At 46.8% G+C, this 20,383-nt stretch overlaps 1 protein-coding gene across 1 annotated transcript in view; it reads right to left on the reverse strand.

Annotated features, from left to right (window-relative positions):
- Positions 1–5,916: 5,916 nt before the first annotated feature.
- LOC311522443 (E3 ubiquitin-protein ligase rnf213-alpha-like) overlaps positions 5,917–20,383 on the reverse strand; it is a 178,657-nt gene continuing 164,190 nt past the window's right edge. Inside the window, exons 69-74 of the mRNA XM_084631781.1 lie at positions 17,778–17,973; positions 16,201–16,278; positions 14,034–14,234; positions 11,134–11,223; positions 9,282–9,442; positions 5,917–7,903 (exon numbers count right to left, since the gene is read on the reverse strand). Of these exons, the coding sequence (XP_084487907.1) occupies positions 7,732–7,903; positions 9,282–9,442; positions 11,134–11,223; positions 14,034–14,234; positions 16,201–16,278; positions 17,778–17,973 (898 nt within the window). The 3' untranslated portion in view covers positions 5,917–7,731. The remainder of the gene's footprint in view (positions 7,904–9,281; positions 9,443–11,133; positions 11,224–14,033; positions 14,235–16,200; positions 16,279–17,777; positions 17,974–20,383) is intronic.

The raw sequence follows: 20,383 nt of genomic DNA on the forward strand, positions 1-20,383 counted from the left end.
AGGCCACCATGGGCGTCCTCAGGGAGATCGTGATCTATCTTTCCCTGGTGGATGTCTGGCACGACCACCACCTGGACAATGATACCACCTTTACCTGTGTCCAGGTGGAGGACCATATTTATCTATCTTGTTTCCATCTGACATGAGCCCACTCCTCCAGCATCTGGCTGGCTCCATTCTTGGGCCACCACCTGGCAGCCATGGCAGCCTCTCTGAGTTCAGAGAGGCTGGGGCCGGCCTATTGGCATTTCAACAACAGCTTGCTGGAGGACAAGGGCTTCATGGCGTCCTTCCAGGAGTTCTGGCTGGCCTGGTGAGGGCAGAGGCGTGCCTTTCCCTTGGTGTGGTGGTGGTGGGATGTGGGGAAGGTGCGTGCCCGGCTCTTCTGCCATGACTACACACGGGGCACCAGCCAGTGGAGGGATGCAGTGATAGGGCAGTTGGAGCGGGAGGTCTTGGAGCTGGAGAGGCGTCTGACCACCAGCCCTGAGGATCCATCCCTCTGCGCAGCGTACCAGGAGAAGTGGGAGGAGCTCCAGGCCCTGGAAGACCGCCGGGCCCAGTGTGCCTTCATTTGATCCCGCATCTGTCTCCTGCGGGAGATGGATCATGGCTCCCACTTCTTCTATGCCCTGGAGAAAAAGAAGGGGACAAAGAAGCACATCGCCTGCCTCCTGGCGGAGGACGACACCCCCCTCACGGATCCGGAGGAGATGTGTGGAAGGGCCAGGAATCTTCTCCCTGGATCCAACTGAAGCCAAAGCCTTCAGGGTGCTCTGGACCGAACTCCTGATGGTCAGTGTGGGCGACTGAGACCATATGGAGCTGCCTCTCACTCTGGTTGAGCTCTTGGAAGCCCTCCGCCGCATATCCACTAATAAATCCCCTGGCATGGACGGGCTGACTGTGGAGTTCTACCGCGTGTTCTGGGACGTCCTCAGCCCAGACCATGTCACCCTCTGGGCTGACTACTTGGAAAGTGGGGTCCTCCCTCTCTTGTGCAGGTGAGCCGTGCTCACCTTGTTGCCGAAGAAGGAGGACCTCCGCAACCTTCAGAACTGGTGTCCCGTCTCACTCCTCAGTATGGACTACAAGGTCATAGCGAAGGCCATCTCGCTGCAGCTGGGGTCCATGCTGATCAGACCTACACTGTCCCGGGCTGGACCATCTTTGATAATCTGTACTTGGTCCAGGACCTCTTGGCGCTCATTCACCCTCCTGTCCCTGGACCAGGAGAAGGTGTTTGACAGGATGGACCATGGGTATCTCCCGGGCACTCTGGGGGTGTTCGGCTTTAGGCCCCAGTTCGTGGGCTTTCTCCAGGTGCTGTACACTGACCTGGAGGGTCTGGCCAGGCTCGATTGGATCCTGACCGAGCCAGTCAGCTTCGGGCAGGGAGTACGGCAGAGGTGGGCCTTTTGGGCCAGCTGTACGCTCTGGTGATTGAGCCCTTCCTCTGTCTCCTCTGCCAGCGGTTGACGGGGTTGGTGCTTTGGGAGCCGGAGATGCGGCTGGTTCTGTCGGCGTATGCCGACGATGTGCTCCTCGTGGTCCAGGATCCGGGCGACCTGGTTCAGGTGAAGGCTTGCCAGGCCATCTACTCGGCGGCCTCCTCCTCCTGGGTCAACTGGGTCAAGAGCTCTGGCCTGGTGGTTGGGGACGGGTGGCAGGTGAGCTCCCTCCCACCAGGGCTTCAAGCCATCCAGTGGCACGTGGGTCCACTGCTCTATCTCAGCGGCTATCTTTCTGCCATGCATCCTTCTCCACCGGCGAGCTGGCACAATTTGGTGGCCAGGGTGGGAGAGCAGCTGCAGAGATGGACGGGACTGCTCTGGAGTCTCTCCCTGGAAGGGAGGGCGCTGATGCTGAACCAGCTATTCCTGTCCATGGTCTGGCACTGGCTCAACACCCTGAGCCCAGCCCCGGGGATCCTGGCCCAGCTCCGGAGAACAGCTCTGGAGTTTTTCTGGCCAGGACTGCACTGGGTCTCTGCAGGGGTCCTGAGTCTTCCCCCGGAGGAAGGAGGACAGGGCCTGGTCTGCCTTCATAGCCAGGTCCACATCTTCTGCCTCCAGGCCCTGCAGAGACTCCTTTATGGTGCAGGTAGTCAGGCATGGAGCACGTTGGCACACGCCTTCCTCTGCCGCCTTTGAGGGCTCCAATACAATCAGCAGCTCCTTTTCTCCACCCGAGGAATCTTCCACGAGATGTCTCCAAGCTGCCGGTCTTCTACCAGGACCTCCTCCAGACCTGGAACCTGGTCTCAGTGACCAGGTCCATTGTGGCCATGGAGGGGGTGGACCTCCTTATGGAGCCCCTGCTACACAACCCCCAACTTTATGTGCAGGTGGCAGAGTCTCCCTCATTGCGCCAGAGGCTGGTACTGGCAGAAACCACCAGGGTTGGAGACCTCCTGGACTACGACGGGGGGGGGACTGGGTGGACCCCTGGGTGCTCGGTCGGCTCATGGGGCTCTCCACCCTTCTGACTCCCCTGTGCATGCTCCAGGAGGTGGGGGCAGCCTTATCGCCCACTTCTCTCATTTTTCTGCAGCGGGCCCTGCGAGAGGGAGCTCCCTGCCCACCCTCACCCCAGGCCCTCCGGACCTTTTTATTGGGCTCCTGTTCCACGAGTTCCCCCGGCACCCACCCTGTCACACTTCAAGCCGGCTGCATACCCTGCAGCCAGTTCGCTTCCGAACCGTGCCTAGGGACCAACTGTACACGCTCGTGCGCCACACGTTGCATTTCCTCATCCTCGTGTCCCGCCCCCTGACACCAAATGGTGGGGCTACCTTCCACCAGCCAATATTCCACCTTCTTCCCATGGCCCGCTGGGGCCATCAGTGGGTGGCTCCTTTGCAGAGACGTGAGCACGGGCATGTACCTGGCATGGTTCACCCCCATACCCGAGGCCTGCCCCTTCTGCAGCATGAGGGAGAACCTGGCACAAGCCTAGCTTGAATGCACCAGGTTGCAGCCCCTATTCCAGCTCCTCCAGAACCTCTTGCTGAGGTTCTGGCTGCACTTTTCCCCACGCCTGTTCATTTTTGCACACCCTATCCATGTCCCCATGAAGTCGCGAGACCTCCTCGTCAATCTCCCCCTGGACTTAGCCAAGGTCACCATCTAAAACACCAGGAGGAGGATGCTAGACAAGGGGGTGCTCTGAGACTGTGGGGCCTATTTCCGGTCCTCCCTGATCTCATGTTTCCGGGCAGCGTTCCTCTGGGCAGCATCCGCTGGCTCCCTAGACACCTTTGAGGAGCAGTGGGCGCTGTCCATGATTGTGTCTCCATCTGGATCCCACATTTTGAACCTCTGACCATCACTCCCAAACCTGTTTTTCATTGGTGGTCCCAAGTACTCATTTGGAACCCAGGTCCAGGGTTCGAGCCGCTAGGCTAAGGGAGGGGCCTTTAGATGTGGGTGGGCACAAGCACCTCCCAGGCTTTTCCAATAAGACCACTGCAGGTGTCATCTCTCTGGCTGCTATACTGGCTGGAGCTTCTTCCCTCCCTGGGCTGCTGCTGCTGGCTGGCTGGAGCCCTCCCTGGACTGCTGCTGTTGTATGTGTGTTGGGGGGGGCACAGCCAGCGTACCCCATCCTATGGAGGGAGAAGCGAAGAGCCCACCACCATTTCTGGGTCCCTCCTGCTTGGCTGGCTGCCACCTGCTTGCTGCTGCTTCTGTCTTGGAGCCTGCTGCCCTCATTGAGGAGGAGGAGGAAGGCTGCTGCGAGGGGCAGCACTGTGGAGGGGGTTTGTTTCTGCTTTTGGACTGAGTGACTATAACACCTGTGGTCCTGGGAGGGCGGTAGCCTCTGCTGCTGTGGGGGGGCTGGGGGAGAGGCATGGAGCCCCTCCATGTGCCACCTACCCTGACCGCCACCTCCGGTACCATCCTTGGTGGCTGGGGTCCCATCCCCTCGCTGACTAGGAGGCACGGCGTCCGCTGCCTCCTGGTGTCCACCTCGCTCCATGTCGAAACTTACGTGCGGGTGCTGGCGCGGATGGTGGGGCCCAAGGCCATCGTGGCAGCCTCCAAAATGTATGGGAAGGTCATGGTCTTCCTGGCATTGGAGGCTGCCACTCAGGAGGCGGTGGAGAAGGGCCTTACAGTGGGGGTGGAGGAGCTGGGCGTATGGATGGTACTGACCTCTGTCCCATCCTTCCTCCCCAGTGCTGTCCTGTTGCCTTCCCTCTCCACCCTGGGGGAAACCATGTCCGTCATCAGCCCTCTCCCATTGGGCTGCAAGGACCCCGCCCTCCGTCACGTCCTGTCCTTCTGCCGGCTGGTGCAACTCCAACTGCCACCGGTGGCCCGTGACAGGGCAGCGCTCAAGGGCGTCCTTCCTGTTGCACTACTAGGGGGCCTATTACTGGGTCCACTACTCGATGGTGGAGGCCCGGTGCTTCCTCTGCCAGGCAATAAAGTAAGTAACGCAGTGCCTACTTGGACACTGCGTTGCCCTAACTATATTGACTGAAGCATTATGCCTCTTGTGGAGGTGGAGTTATTAGATTGGTGTAGTGGACGACTTATAATTTTATAGTATAGACACTCAGTGTAAGTTGCCTTACGTCAATCTAACTTTGTAGCGTAGACCAGGCCTCAGATTTTGGTTTAAAAGGGATAAAAATTGATTTTGGTTAAATCCAACTTCAGCTAATTTAGTTTTGGGCCTGTCTGCATCAGAAACTTGCGGTGATGTGATTTTTAAACTGCTTATGTTAAATTGGTTTCAATTCCTGTGTGGACATCTTTATTCCAGGCTAAGGCTGACATTCTGGTTAAGCTGACTAGGAGTTGGGTTAAGCTAAACAGAAATAAGCCACTCTGACACTGAAATGAGAGTATTCACACAGGATTTTCAACTAGTTTAACTAAACAGTATAATTAAGCCAGTGGAAGTTTGAAAGCGGACTTGGCCTGAAATCACCTTTAAAATCAATTTAGTTAAATTACTGCAAAAATTACTGGAAAAAAAAAAGGAAACTGGCCTTGTTTTGGTTCAGCTTAAATGTTTTCCCAACTGGTTTAAGATGAATTGATATAAAACATATTTATATCAGTGGAAGAGCTCAGCCTTAAACTGACTTAAATTAAACTGATCCAGTTTCTTTGTGTGGGTGTAATGTGCCCTAGCGGCAGTAGATTGAACCTGTGATTATATATAGAGCTAAAAGCATGAGCCTCTCCTACGTGAGCTAAAAGACCTCTATAGCCAAACGCAGTAGCAGGCTCATTTACCTGTCTGGTTCAACCATTGGCAGGAGGGAGACAGATGGTATCCTGTGTAACGGTGGGTTATATAGAGAAGGCTTAAAAAGTGGAACCAAGAAATCTTTGATAATTTTTTTTTCATTTTAAAATGCAGATTCATTGAACCAAGAATGGGACTGGGTTCAAAAATTTTCCTGACTCAAAAAAAAAATTTTTTTTTGAGAAAAATGTTTCAAAATTGTCAAGACATTTTGTTTGGAGATTTTCGAAATGAAAAAATTGTTTTCTGGTGCAAAATAACTTTTTGTTTCAGAATTGAAGCTGATTATACTGAAAACAAAAGGTTAAAAAGAGAAAAAATGAAATATTTCAAAGCTATCACAATGAAATGTTTCAATTGACCCAAAATGGAAAAACAAGGTTTTTTTAGTTTGTGAATATTTTGGGGATTTCGTCGTCTTGTCCTGATTCAAGGTGGGGGGAAATTTTGAAAAATCTTTTGAAAATATTCACAGAATGGGCAAACGCTATTAAAAGAATTCCTAGTCCAATTCATTTCACTAGAATGAAAAGATAATTTTCTCCCAAATGCCCACACCTAAAAGTGCACACACGCATAGACACGGACAGGGTTCGCTTGCACATTCTCACTTTCACAAAGTCTTCAAACCTGGTAATAACTAGACGAATGTGACACTTTCTTGTTCCATTGTTTACTGCGAGGCACAGGGAAATGTCTGCATTGAAAGCCAGGCGGAAAACGATACCTGCAAATATTTTTTCTAACACCTAAATTTCACATAGCTGCAAAACACTGAGCAGAGGCTCACAGATTGTAAGGCCAGAAGGGACCACTGTGATCACAGAGTCTGTGATACGGCGCATGCCATGACACTGCAAAAAGAACTGACGATTTCATCTGCTAAAGCCCAAGTAAAGAGCTAGAATACAATGGAGGGCGATTCGGACCAAGTCTGAGATAATGCACCACAGACTTTAAAAATTAGGGGCCTAATGCTCTGTTATCCATGGGGAATTCTCCTCCTCTGCTTTGCACTTTGTGTCATTCTTGCACCAAGAGAGGGCACCGTGGCTGCAAAGGACCTTTCTGATTTGGCGGTATTTTACACGCGCTTTGCTCAGGCGCAAATGACAGCAGTAGTAGCCAGGCTGAGAACCAGCCTTGCTGACTCCAGTGCAAGGCCTGGCCTACACTTGGAAATTGGGTTGGCCTGACCATGTCCGTGAGGAGTGTGATCATTTTACCAAAATGCCCTAGACGGGGGTCAGTTATCCCTGTATGATAGCACCTGGCGCTTTTCATCTGCAGATGCCACAGCACTTTATGTAACAGATCAGTATCATTTCCCCCACTTTACTGACCAGAACATAGGTCTCCGGAGGGCTTGGCTACACTTGCAGCTGTAGAGCGCTTTGGGTTAAACCAGCCTTCGTACAGCGCAGCAGGGAAAGCGCCCCAGTCTGTCCACACTGACAGCTGCCAACGCACTGGCGTGGCCACATCTGCAGGCCTTGCAGCGGCATTGGGAGCAGTGCATTATGGGCAGCTATCCCAGCGCTCAAGTGGCTGCAACGTGCTTTTCAAATGGGAAGGGGGTGGAGTGTGTTGTGTGTATGTGGGGGGAGAGAGAGCGGGTTTTTGGGGTGCTGAGAGTGCATCACCATGCTGTCTTGTAAATTCAGACCCCCCTTTCCTCCCCCGCCTCTCTCACTCACTCAAAGCAAACAGTAGCTGTTCGTTTTTTTCTCGGAGCTGATAAGCAGCTGGCTGTTTGAAAGGGAGCTTTGAAAGGGCCACTTCCGCATTCCTGCCGGAGTTCACAACAAAGACAAGAGAGGCCACTTCAGTTAATGGGATTATGGGAGGTTTCCAGAGGGCAGTCAGAGCGCTGTAGTGACGCTGCAGCGTCTCACCCAATATGCAGCAAACCGTATCCCTCTCGGGGAGGTGGAGTACCAGCAGCGCTCTAGCCAGGGAGTCAGAGCGCTCTATGTGCCTTGCCAGTGTGGACGGGGAGTGAGTTAGAGGGCTCTGGGCGCTTTGTTGTGGTATAACGTGCAAGTGTAGCCAAGGCCTGAGTCCCATTCCCCAGCCCTAGTTACCAGGCTTCAGTGCTTCCCCTTACAGATAAATGCACTTACAGAGGTATCGCTTATTCCCCTTATCGTTAAAGCACTATGTGTTGACAAGGCCCAAGTGGCACGAGAATCATGCCCATCATTTGTAGTTCTCGGTGGGTGAAATTCACTCGCTTGCAGAGAGCAACACGCAGAGCAACACTTGCAGAGCTGGTCATGCCCGTAACATCTCCACTCAAATTCCTGGGCCTAGGCACCACTTCAATCTGATTGATTCAAGTGATGCATCGGCCTGGTGATTTGAGACTCACTTCTTAAAGAAACTCTGCTTCCTAAATCTCTGCGGATTACAGGCGGGGCGCAGTAATTGGATTTGCTATCCACAGGAAACAATTCACGGACCCATTCACTCTTGGCTGTAGGAGCGGGCGTATGTTTTGTTGATTAGCACGGCAGTTTTCCACACTGAAATGACCTTCTTCAGCTGAAGGTCCAGGCTCACAGCGCTGGTCAGATTCATAATGTAATTTTCTTCTTTTCCCTCTTTTTCTAAATATTCTTGAAAGGTCTCCACTATCCTGTTCATAAAAGAAAATCAGATTGTAAATGTACAGGACACTGGTTCGGAAAGGCTAAGTGCCAAGTCTGACAGGCACACCCAGTTTCTTGAGTTCTCTTTTCACACTGCTGGTCACTTCAGATGGTATAAAGTAGGGTATTTTTCTGCAGCAAGTTTTGACTTTTTGTCAAAAAATGAACCCCCCCAAATCTGAAAATAGTTTGGTTTTCAGCAACTGAAAAGTAAACATTTTCAGCTCAACACTGCTGAAAAGTGAAATGTTGATGGCTCAAATAAATGAAAAATGTCTAAAAATTTCTGGTTTTCTGAACTAAATTTTTTTGAGGAAGGCAGATGCTTTCTGAGAAAATTTACATTTAATCCAAAACTCAATTTTTCATTCAAAAAAGCCCTACGTGTAACGTTTCTAAAGCCTCAATTAGTGAATATTCAAGAGTTGTCAGACAAGAGGTAACGTTTCCTTCCATCAATTTTTAAGCAAAACAGTGTGCTCTTAAACAGCAGTGGGTGAAATTATCCAGTACTGGAGATAATTCTGGGGAAGAAAACAAGGCATTAAAGGGTCATAAGGAATAGAAGATTCCAAAACTCCAGCCCTTACCTAAAGAATGAGATTTAATATCCCTGCTGGAATTTTTATCAACAACAACGGATGTTCTTATTATCCATAGACATGCCTAATCCATTCTTAAGTCTTACAAAATTCTCAGCCTCAGTGACTTCATGTGGCAGTGAGTTCCACAAGCCATGTAAAAAACTATTTCCTATGAATTTCCTACCTTTCAATTCCACTGAACATCCCTTTGTTCTTGTGTTATGGGAGTGGAAGAACAGATGCCTCCTGATCTTCCTTCTCTAGACCAGTCAGTATTTTATAGACCATTATTCAATCTCCTCTATTCCTAGGTAACAACCTCAATCTGTTCAGTCTCTCTTCATAGTAGTTTCTCCACAAACCTGATCATTCTCATTGCTCTTCTCTAAGCCCCTCTAGTTCTGCAGTATGGAAAGCCTGAGAATCTCTAGCCAAGCAGGTTATCCAATTCTAAAGACTTGGAGATCTAGGGAAAAAGACCTTTTATACGTGATATGATTTGACCTTTCCCTTTTAATACAGCATACGAGTAATATACCAGCAATTTTAAGAGGCTGGGTTTCTTCCCCTACATTTGCCTTGATCTTTTAACCTGCATTTAAAAGAAAAAAACAACCAAACATACCCACAAAGTCTCTTAAATCAATAGGGAATCATATCTAAAGTGGTTTGTGCCTGCTCCAAATTAAAAGTAAAAAAAAAAAAATTTTTTTTCATCTGGATCTAAATGTTCGTGCAGAGGCCCTTCCCATATTCACAGACAAGAGAAACATGTTGTTACCCCCAACTGTTTTCGTAGCTTTCCAATGTCACTGTGATCATTTCGTGCAGCTCAATGATAAAGAACTCAATATTGACAGTGGATAGCGCAGTTGTCAGCTCCTCCCGCTCCTGGGCAGCCAGCTCGTCATGGAAGCCCTTGTCTATCAGGAAGAAGGGATTCTGAAATGAGAAGCACAGTGTCAGTGGGGGCAAGTGCAGAGGTGCTGCAGGAGTGGCTGGATGCCCCATGCACAGAGCAGTTGAGGATGTACCTAATGGAAGAGTCTCCTCATTTGGCTCAGAGTAGGTGTAGCCTGGTGACTCTCTTGCTTCTACCCTATGCATAGGGGGTGCTCCTGGGGTGGGATGGAGCAGGTGGCTCTGCACATGACCTCAGGCCAGTGCTGCAGTCCCTGTAGCCAGCAAAACTTTCATAGCTTTTATTGACTAATGTCTGTCCATCCATCTCACATAATCAATATTGATACCACAATGCATTAAACACACAATATCAATAGAACATTATATTGTAGATAAATTTCTAGCAATTGCCTGAATTGTCTGTCTTTTTATAACCCTGTTCTCTTGTGCTAAGTATCCCATAACACTTTGCAAAACTGAAGTCAGCTTTGGCATTAGAAAATAAGAAACTTGCCAAACACAAAATACATTAATGTTGTGCCCAGTACAAGCTGGACCAGTACCTGGAACACTAGTATCCAAAACAAAGTAAGGGAAGACACAGAACAACGAGTTAAGGAACTGACACAAGCTGATGGGCTGGATTTTTGTGACGTATAAAGCATTTTGTAACTTGTTAACCATCCTATAAATACTATTTGCTGAAATATGTAACTGGGAGCACACCTTCTGTGTAAAGTGAATTGAACAGCAGCACAAGACAGCTTCACGGAAACGGCTATATTACAAAGCCTTTCTTCCAGTACTATGCTATTATTGTCAGTGTTGTTGTAGCCATGTTGGTCCCAGGATATTAAAGAGATGAGTGGGTGAGGTATTCTCACTGGAACAACGTATGTTGCTCAAAGAGAGACACTTTTGAGATGCACTGAGCTCTTCTTCAGGTCAGGGAAAGACCAACAGACATCTCTCTATACTCTTCCTGACTTTTAGCAATAAACCCGACTGATCTCTTGAATATACTTCATAACTAACCAAGATGTGGACAAACAATTGTCTACGCAATTTATCAACAGTATTAAGGCCATCAGGTCCCATCCAGCCCAGCCTCCTGCCAAATCCGGGCCAGAGAATCTCCCCCAGAGATTCCTGCCTCTGGCACAATAACTCCTGGATGAGCTAGAGTGCAACTTTGGGAAAGGGACGACGCACCTAGATTTACAGACTCCAAGTGATGGAGCCTGACAGCAGCAGAGGAGGGACTGCACAGCAAGTGAGCAGAGAACGTTGGTCATAACTAGAGCAGGTGGGGAAATGTTGGGATATTTTCCTGCACAAAAGTTTGACTTTTAATCAGAAAACAAAACAATAACTAAAATAATTGTATCTGTGGCTTGCAGCATGACATTTGACAGTGGGATGGCCCTTGGGCCAGGCAGGTGCCATTTGCTGTGATCAAGAAACTCTGTTCAGATCTGGTGGAGTTACAAGCAATTGAAAATCACCCACTTCACAGTGCAGCTGGCTTTCAGAAACATGTCCAAAAGAGGAATAGGTTTTCAGCTGGAAAGTTTTCATGTTTTACTTTTTGCAGCAAAGTCAAAATTTTCTGTGGAAAAACTTCAGTTTGTCAAAAACCCAATTTTCTGATTAAAAACAATTGCACAGAAAGTTTTCAGTCTAGTCACAGCCCCATCCCAGGCACTCACTGGGGTGGGTTCCTCCATTACCTGGTTCATTTGTACAAGTAGCGCTGATCTCTTTGCTGACAGGATCTGCCACAGAGACAGGATGTGCTTCAGCCGGGTTTGTGGGACAACCTGGGATGAAACAACACAGACAGGGATTTACCCAGACCTTGGCACCCAGAAAGCCTTTACACCATTACTGAAATCCTCATCGCGCAAGTGAGTACATTCTATATTTGTTTCACAGTTACCTTGCTACTGCCAAAGTTTTAAAGAATGTCAAACCACTGAGCTGGTGGGAGTCACTGGCTAAGCACCTGGAACCAGAGTTTGCTGAAGAGCAAAACCAGCTTTTGACAGCTTTTTGTCGGCACAGAGAAGATATTTTCTTTGTTTCAGTTTATTCAACTAGTTCAGTTCAATGAATAGTTCATTGAGTAGAATGGCCAAGCTCTGGTTTGAAAAGTTGGGATCCTGCTGGTTATCTTGGAAAACTCATGGCGATTGGGGGAGGTCCTGGAGGACTGGAGAAAGGCTAATGTAGTACCCAGCTTTAAAAATTAGAAGGAGGAGGATCAGGGGAACTACAGGCCAGTCAGCCTCACCTCAGTCTCTAGAAAAATCATGGAGCAGGTCCTCAAGGAATCAGTTCTGAAGAGGAGAGGAAAGTGATCTGGAACAGTCAGCATGGATTCACCAAGGGCAAGTCATGCCTGACTAATCTAATTGCCTTCTATGATGAGATAACTGGCTCTGTGGATGAGGGGAAAGAAGTGGATGTGTTGTTCCTTGACTTTAGCAAAGCTTTTGACATAGGCTCCCACAGTATTCTTGCCAGCAAGTTAAAGAAGTATGGGCTGGATGAATGGACTATAAGGTAGATAGAAAGCTGGCTAGATTGTCAGGCTCAACGGGTAGTGATCAATGGCTCCATGTCTAGTTGGCAGCCGGTATCAAGTGGAGTGCCCCAAGGGTTGTCCTTGGGCCGGTTTTGTTCAATATCTTCATAAATGATCTGGAGGATGGTGTGGATTGCATCCTCAGCAAGTTTGCAGATGACACTCAACTGGGAGGAGTGGTAGATACGCTGGAGGGTAGGGATAGGATACAGAGGGACCTCGACAAATTAGAGGATTGGGCCAAAAGAAATCTGATGAGGTTCAATAAGGACAAGTGCAGAGTCCTGCACTTAGGACGGAAGAACCCAATGCACAGCTACAGACTAGGGACCGAATGGCTAGGCAGCAGTTCTGCGGAAAAGGACCTAGGGATGACAGTGGATGAGAAGCTGGATATGAGTCAGCAGTGTGCCCTTGTTGCCAAGAATGCCAATGGCATTTTGGGATGTATAAGTAGGGGCATAGCGAGCAGATCGAGGGACGTGATTGTTCCCCTCTATTCGACATTGGTGAGGCCTCATCTGGAGTACTGTGTCCAGTTTTGGGCCCCACACTTCAAGAAGGATGTGGATAAATTGGAGAGAGTCCAGCGAAGGGCAACAAAAATGATTAGGGGACTGGAACACATGACTTATGAGGAGAGGCTGAGAGAGCTGGGATTGTTTAGCCTGCAGAAGAGAAGAATGAGGGGGGATTTGATAGCTGCTTTCAACTACCTGAAAGGGGGTTCCAAAGAGGATGGCTCTAGACTGTTCTCAATGGTAGCAGATGACAGAACGAGGAGTAATGGTCTCAAGTTGCAGTGGGGGAGGTTTAGATTGGATATTAGGAAAAACTTTTTCACTAAGAGGGTGGTGAAACACTGGAATGCGTTACTTAGGGAGGTGGTAGAATCTCCTTCCTTAGAGGTTTTTAAGGTCAGGCTTGACAAAGCCCTGGCTGGGATGATTTAACTGGGAATTGGTCCTGCTTTGAGCAGGGGGTTGGACTAGATGACCTTCTGGGGTCCCTTCCAACCCTGATATTCTATGATTCTATGATACCTGAAAGGGGGTTCCAAAGAGGATGGATCCAGACTGTTCTCAGTGGTAGCAGATGACAGAACAAGGAGTAATGGTCTCAAGTTGCAGTGGGGGAGGTTTAGGTTGGATATTAGGAAAAACTTTTTCACTAGGAGGGTGGTGAAACACTGGAATACGTTACCTAGGGAGGTGGTAGAATCTCCTTCCTTAGAAGTTTTTAAGGTCAGGCTTGACAAAACCCTCGCTGGGGTGATTTAGTTGGGGATTGGTCCTGCTTTGAGCAGGGGGTTTGACTAGATGACCTCCTGAGGTCCCTTCCAACCCTGTTATTCTATGATTCTATGGTACCTGGCAGGCATTTTCAGAAACTGTGCCCATGTGGATTATTCATTAGTATTATTTATTTGTATAGCAATAGTGTCAAAAGGCACCGGTCACCATGTGCTGGGTTGTAACAAAGAGACAATGCATGTCTGCAAACGAATGCAAGGTAATCTTTTCAGAAGTGTCTAAATGAATTGGGAGCCTCCCATTCTGACCTGGGGCTATGGAGGAGCTGAAGAACCTGGGGAGGTAGGAGTCAGCTGAATTCCTGCAGATTGTTTCAGTTTAATCAAGTCGGCATTTTCTGACAGAAAAATCTACTCTACTCTAGAATTTATACAGTAGGGTTGGTTAGAGAACGGGTTTTCTTCCACAGAACATTTCAATGAAATGTTTTGTGGAAAATTTCAACCTTTCCTTAGAAACCTGAAAATTGATGTTTTTGTTTCCATTTTTGGGGGAAACTCAAAAGTTTTCATTTTTCTTTTTTGATGGAAAGTTGAAATTTTCCATAGAAAGCAAAAATATTCATTTAGTCAAAACCACAATTTTTTGCTCAAACAATAGTTTTGGAAAGAAACTGTACTCTATATTCATATATTCAGAATGTATAGTAGAAAGCATGAAAACAAAGAATATTTATTATAAAGAGCTTCGTTTTCATTGCTGTGAATTCAAACCAAAGTTAATCTCTTACTGGTAAGTCTCTGAACTGCTTTGCATTAGCCTCCATCTTCAGGTCATTTCTGACATACTCAGTCAGGAGCCGCTCTGGGTCCCCTCCAGTCACGGCCAGGAACTCTGCAGCCACTTTCAGGGTGGAGAGTGCTCTGGAAATGTCGTTCACTGAACTGGCCTCTTCCATAATGCGTTTCATTAGACTCATGCTCAGGGGTTCCTATGGATAGCAACAGGAGATGAAAGGCTGTCTGTAGGATTTCCACATCCAATTTCCATTACAATCAATAGCATCCAAATCCCCTAAGCAACTTTGAAAAACTCAGCCTTAAGTGTTTCCACACTGGCCTTATATGGTCTACGGGATTGTATACAATGTGTGAAGAACCTATGAGGAATTTTGTTAGAGATGCCATATATAAGACAAATGAATATTAAATTAATAGATTCTACGGCCAGAAGTGACTGCTGTGATGGTCTACTGAGTCTGACCTCCTGTGTAACACAAGCCACAGAACTTCCCCAAAATAATTTCTGTTTGAAGTACAGGTCTTTTAGAAAAGCATCCAATCTTGATTTAAAAATTGCTAGTGAGAGCGAATCCACCACAGCCCTCAGTAAATTATTCCAATGGCTAATTACTCTCACTGTTAAAAATGTTACTTCATTTCCTGTCTAACTTCAACTTCCAGCCACAAGATCACAGTTTACCTTTGTCTACTAGATTGAAAAGCCCTTTATTATCAAGTATTTGTTCCCCATGTTGGTACTTAGACTGTGATCAAGTCACCTCATCGTTAAGATGTGTTAATAATGCCGTGTTAATAATACACAAATACTTTCATGACGTATTTTATCTCATTCTGATAGTTAAGATTGTAAAGTTAGGTGACCCTCTAAGCAAAACTCCTATAGAATGTAAGTGCTATACGTTTGATGATTTTGCTATATAATTCAAGTGAGAATTCTATTCCTGCTTGGCATTCTAGGGGAAGGTGACAAAAACTATAGAAAGGATAGGAGTACTTGTGGCACCTTAGAGACTAACAAATTTATTTGAGCATAAGCTTTCGTGAGCTACAGCTCACTTCATCGGATGCATTCAGTGGAAAAAGGATATAATTCTCTATGAAACTGGAAAGATTTAGAGACCAGTTTCTATGGAATCACACTACAGAGACCTTTGGTTTCATCAGTACTAAATTCTATGGGACTTTACCAGAAGGGAACATGGGTATTGCCAGACGGGATCAATGCCAGGTCCGTCTAGTACAGTCACCTGTCTCTGACAACACGCAATAGCAGATGCCACAGAGGAAGGCATAGGAAATGCCCTCCCGCCCCAGATGGAAAATAATCTGCTCCCATGCTAGACCCCATCTGATCTCTGATAGTAAGAGACCGGCTCACACCCTAGAGTGGGAGGTTTAAAAATTTTTGTCATCACTAATTATTGCTAACTGTGGATATTTCTGTGATCTACAGAAATGTCCAATCATTTCTTGCTAACTTCTTGGCCTCAGTGACTTCTTGTGGCAATGAGTTCCACAGAATAGCCACATATTGTGTGGAAAAGTATGTCCTTTGATCAGTTTTAAATTTGCCACCTTTTAATTTAATTGAAAATCCTGTTTTTCCTGTGTCATGAGACAGGGAGAACAAACAGCCCTCAAGTCACCCTTCTCTAAATAATTATTTTATAATGGGAATTCTTTCAAAATGTGTTTGAACCAATAATGAGAGCATTACATCAGCGTAATTCAGGAGTAAAATCAGGGCAGTCAATGGAATAAAACTGTTGTGTAGCTGGCATACGAGGGAAGAGAACCAGCCCCCCTGACTCCAAGTGGCCAAGGAACTGTACAAAAATGTGCTTCTTAGTGGCTAAAGCTAGACCTTGATGGGCCACTTGGCTCATCATAGGCCTGATTCTGGCCTACTCTACGGCCGCTTTGTGCTGCTCCAATGTCTCAAGCTGAGCACTCAAATCCTGGAGGCACCCAGAAATGACTGGAGTGTTTAGAGAATGGTGCCCTTAATGGATGAGTGGACATACTGTAGGTTTGGGATATTTACTCAACCTTCTGACCCTATAGTGGCTATGAAAGCTATTTACAGTGGGGGAAAGAGAGAGGATTATCTGAGTCTGAAGCTGCGGGAAAACCCAGGGTTGTTTTTGATCTCACCTGGCGCAGTTGTTCTTTAACGTTATCTTTCGTGGAGTACAGAGTCTTCACATTGTTCAGCGTAATGGACGGAGTTGTCTGAAAATGAAAATGTTAGTGATTAATAACTGGTTTATGAAGTACAGCATTGTTCAGTACAGAAAAAAACCTGAAGCACACTCCAAGGGTTAAAGCATAATTTTCAAAATGCACCTAAGGGATTTAGGAGCCTATAGCCCATTTTGAAAAGTGTCTTAGGCTCTTAAGGCTGGATTTTTAAAAGTGCCCAATGTGATTTTAAAAAATCATCTATTGAAATCAATGGGAGTTCACGCTAAAGTGTTCAGAATTGCCTAAGTGATTTTGGAATGTAAGAACCATTTTCAAAGATGATTTAGTCACTTGGGTGCCCAAATCCCATTGTTTTGCCGTGGGACTTAGGCATCTAACCTGCTCAGGTGCTTTTGAAAATTCCAATAGGCCCCTAGATGCCTAAATAATTTCAAAAAAGGAGGAGTCCGGTGGCACCTTAAAGACTAACAGATTTATTTGGGCATAAGCTTTCATGGGTAAAAAATCTAAAGAAAAACCTTGCATCTGAAGAAGTGGGTTTTTTACCCACGAAAGCTTATGTCCAAATAAATCTGTCTTTAAGATGCCACTGGACTACTCGTTGTTTCTGTGGATACAGACTAACACAGCTACCCCTCTGATAAATAATTTAAAAAATCTGGCCCCTAGGAGCCCAAGTCTCATTGCAAGTCAATGGGATTTAGACTCCTAAGCAGACCTGGGAGGGAAATGGTTTTGCTATCCTGAGAGAATTTGAGAGTTCAAAAACTTCTCTCTTACAAATTGATATGGGAACTCAAAATCTTGAAAATTTTCACAAACAGAAAAATGTTTTGGTTTGGGTCAATTGAAATGTTTTGTTTTGATAATTTCAAAAATGTTTAATTTTGATTTTGACTTTTTACTTTTATTTTTAAAATTTAAACTAATAAATAACTCTAATTTCAAAACACACAATTGTTTCAAACCAGAAATCAAATGAGGAAATGAGATGTTTTGATATTTTCAAAACATTTCTCCAATTTTCTTTTTTATTTAAACGAACAATTTGTCAAAATCAGCATGTTCCCATGGGAAGTTTTGGTCCTGATGAATTGGCATTTTCCAACAACAACAAAACTGCGTCAGCAAATTCCCAACCAGCTCTGCTCCTATGTCCCTTGTGAAAATGGGTCCTAGGCTCCTAAGTCACTTAGGCATGTTTGAATATTTTAACCTAAGTCTAAACACAGTGGGGCTGATTTGCCAATGCACTACCCCCAATTTACATCAATGTAACCCCACTGCAATCAATGGAGCTAAACAGGTGTAAATCTGGAAAAGGCCATAGTGGATCAGGTCTTTCACCGGTCATCACCATTCTACCTATGCGTTCTGAATTGTTTGTGGTTTGCACCCATTTTGTTCAGGTGTGAATGACTCCACACAGGTGCCAGGCGGCCGAGCAGCAAGCACTGAGAGTAAAATCCTGGCTGCACTGAAGTCTATGGCAAAGCGCCGCCTCCATGATTTCATCCTGAACTCACCTGGGCTTTCACGACAGGCTTCCCGCTGATGAATCGGTGAATCGCTTGCCCCTGCAGAGTCAGAAAGTTATAGTGGGTGGTCTTGGTTCCATCTTCCTCGAGCACATACTGGAAGTTCAACAGCGCCATGGTGATCAAGTCGCTCTCAGTAACACTTAACACAGAGGCGTGCTTCACCTCTTCCGCTGAAACAGACCTGGAGAAAAGGGAAGAATAACATGAGGGGTCTTCTTCTTTACTGCCAAAAAAAATCTAAGATGGAACAAGCCCTGGTGGGCCATTTAGCACATCTCTCCAGCCTTACGCTCAGTTGCCAACTCTTGGGAGTCTCATGCTATTTGTGGTTCCAGCTCCTGGAGTCATGGGAGAAAAGCAACTCCCATTTTAAAAAAAGGCACGTTTCCCACCCTGGTAGCTGCAGGGAAAAGCTTGAAATCTTGACCCTGAGAGGAAAATAAAAGCACCTCCATCTTTATTATTGTTGACCCTTTGACCCAAGAAATTAGCCAGCATTTAGGGCCTTGTGGGATTGTTTCCATTAAGAGGAGAAATGGATGATACAGGTCAGGTATTTCTTTGGTGCAACCCTATTTATTTACAGAATGCACATGAAGTCCTGGTTCCCTGAACACAGCAGAAACATACAAGCAGGAGGCAGGTCCCTGGCTCACCATTTCCAGTCTGGAGGCTCTCTGTCTCTGCCATGTCTCTGGACCATGCTCACCACCACTTCTCTCGTTTTCTGCTGGCTTTTTTTCCCCTGTCTTTCTTCTTCTCACACATACACACAGTGTGAGAAACAATCCACTAGCCTTTTACATTTGCAGTCAGTCTCAGGGAAACCCCTCATCCAACATGGCTTACTCTCTGATTGGCCTTAGAATCATAGAATCATAGAATATCAGGGTTGGAAGGGACCTCAGGAAGTCATCTAGTCCAACCCCCTGCTCAAAAGCAGGACCCATACCCAATTAAATCATCCCAGCCAGGGCTTTGTCAAGCCTGACCTTAAAAACTTCTAAGGAAGGAGATTCCACCACCTCCCTAGGCAACGCATTCCAGTGTTTCACCACCCTCCTAGTGAAAAAGTTTTTCCTAATATCCAACCTAAACCTCCCCCACTGCAACTTGAGACCATTACTCCTTGTCCTGTCCTCTTCCACCACTGAGAATAGTCTAGAACCATCCTCTCTGGAACTACCTCTCAGGTAGTTGAAAGCAGCTATCAAATCCCCCCTCATTCTTCTCTTCTGCAGACTAAACAATCCCAGTTCCCTCGGCCTCTCCTCATAACTCATGTGTTCCAGTCCCCTAATCATTTTTGTTGCCCTTCGCTGGACTCTCTCCAATTTATCCACATCCTTCTTGTAGTGTGGGTCCCAAAACTGGACACAGTACTCCAGATGAGGCCTCACCAATGTCGAATAGAGGGGGACGATCACGTCCCTCGATCTGCTCGCTATGCCCCTACTTATACATCCCAAAATGCCACTGGCCTTCTTGGGAACAAGGGCACACTGCTGGCTCATATCCAGCTTCTCGTCCACTGTCACCCCTAGGTCCTTTTCCGCAGAACTGCTGCCTAGCCATTCGGTCCCTAGTCTGTAGCTGTGCATTGGGTTCTTCCGTCCTAAGTGCAGGACCCTGCACTTATCCTTATTGAACCTCATCAGATTTCTTTTGGCCCAATCCTCCAATTTGTCTAGGTCCCTCTGTATCCTATCCCTGCCCTCCAGCGTATCTACCACTCCTCCCAGTTTAGTATCATCCGCAAATTTGCTGAGAGTGCAATCCACACCATCCTCCAGATCATTTATGAAGATATTGAACAAAACCAGCCCCAGGACCGACCCCTGGGGCACTCCACTTGACACCGGCTGCCACCTAGACATGTGGCCTAGTGCCTGGGGTGGTGTCTTCTATTGTTTCCATGTATCATTATACACAGGGGTAGTAAACCGCTCCTTCCATTCAGCCTGAAATAAAGGTGCTCCCTACAGTCATCAGCTTTAAGGAAGTCTGTGATTGTCTGTAGATCAAAGATCTGCTTGATGGCACCTTCTAGCATAACAGTATTTTTAAAAAATCTTGTGACTTTTGAGGAATCTTATGATTTCTGGGGGGTGGACTCATGTTCTTTTTCATGCTTGGCAGAGCTGCTGACAGTGAGCCAAACGCTACTCTCCGTCACATCAGCGCAGTAGCTCCACGGGAGTCGGTGGAGGAAGAGCCCAAAGCTGCTCTTAATGATGCACTGCTAGGCTGATGTTCTTGCCACGTGCGGAAACAGCACTGGCTGGCTGTGTCGCTTGCTGAGTGAAAAAAGCCCTTGGCTTATATTAATACCTGTACACAGAGAAAATCACCGGTACTAAAGGGCTCTTTAATCTAGCAGGGAACAAAAACCAATGGCTAGAAGCTGAAGCCTGAGAAATTCAAATTGGAAATAAGGCACCAACTGTTGACAGTGAAGGTGACTAACCCTGGGATAAACTGCCAAGGGAAGTGGGGGATTTTCCATCCCTTGGTGGCTTCCAGTCCAGATGGGATGCCTTTCTGAAAGATACTTTAGCCAAACACAAATTGTTGGTCTTAGAGCTTGTAAC

This window comes from Lepidochelys olivacea, assembly GCF_965140295.1.
Source record: "Lepidochelys olivacea isolate rLepOli2 genome assembly, chromosome: 6".
NCBI classification, from domain to species: domain Eukaryota; kingdom Metazoa; phylum Chordata; order Testudines; family Cheloniidae; genus Lepidochelys; species Lepidochelys olivacea.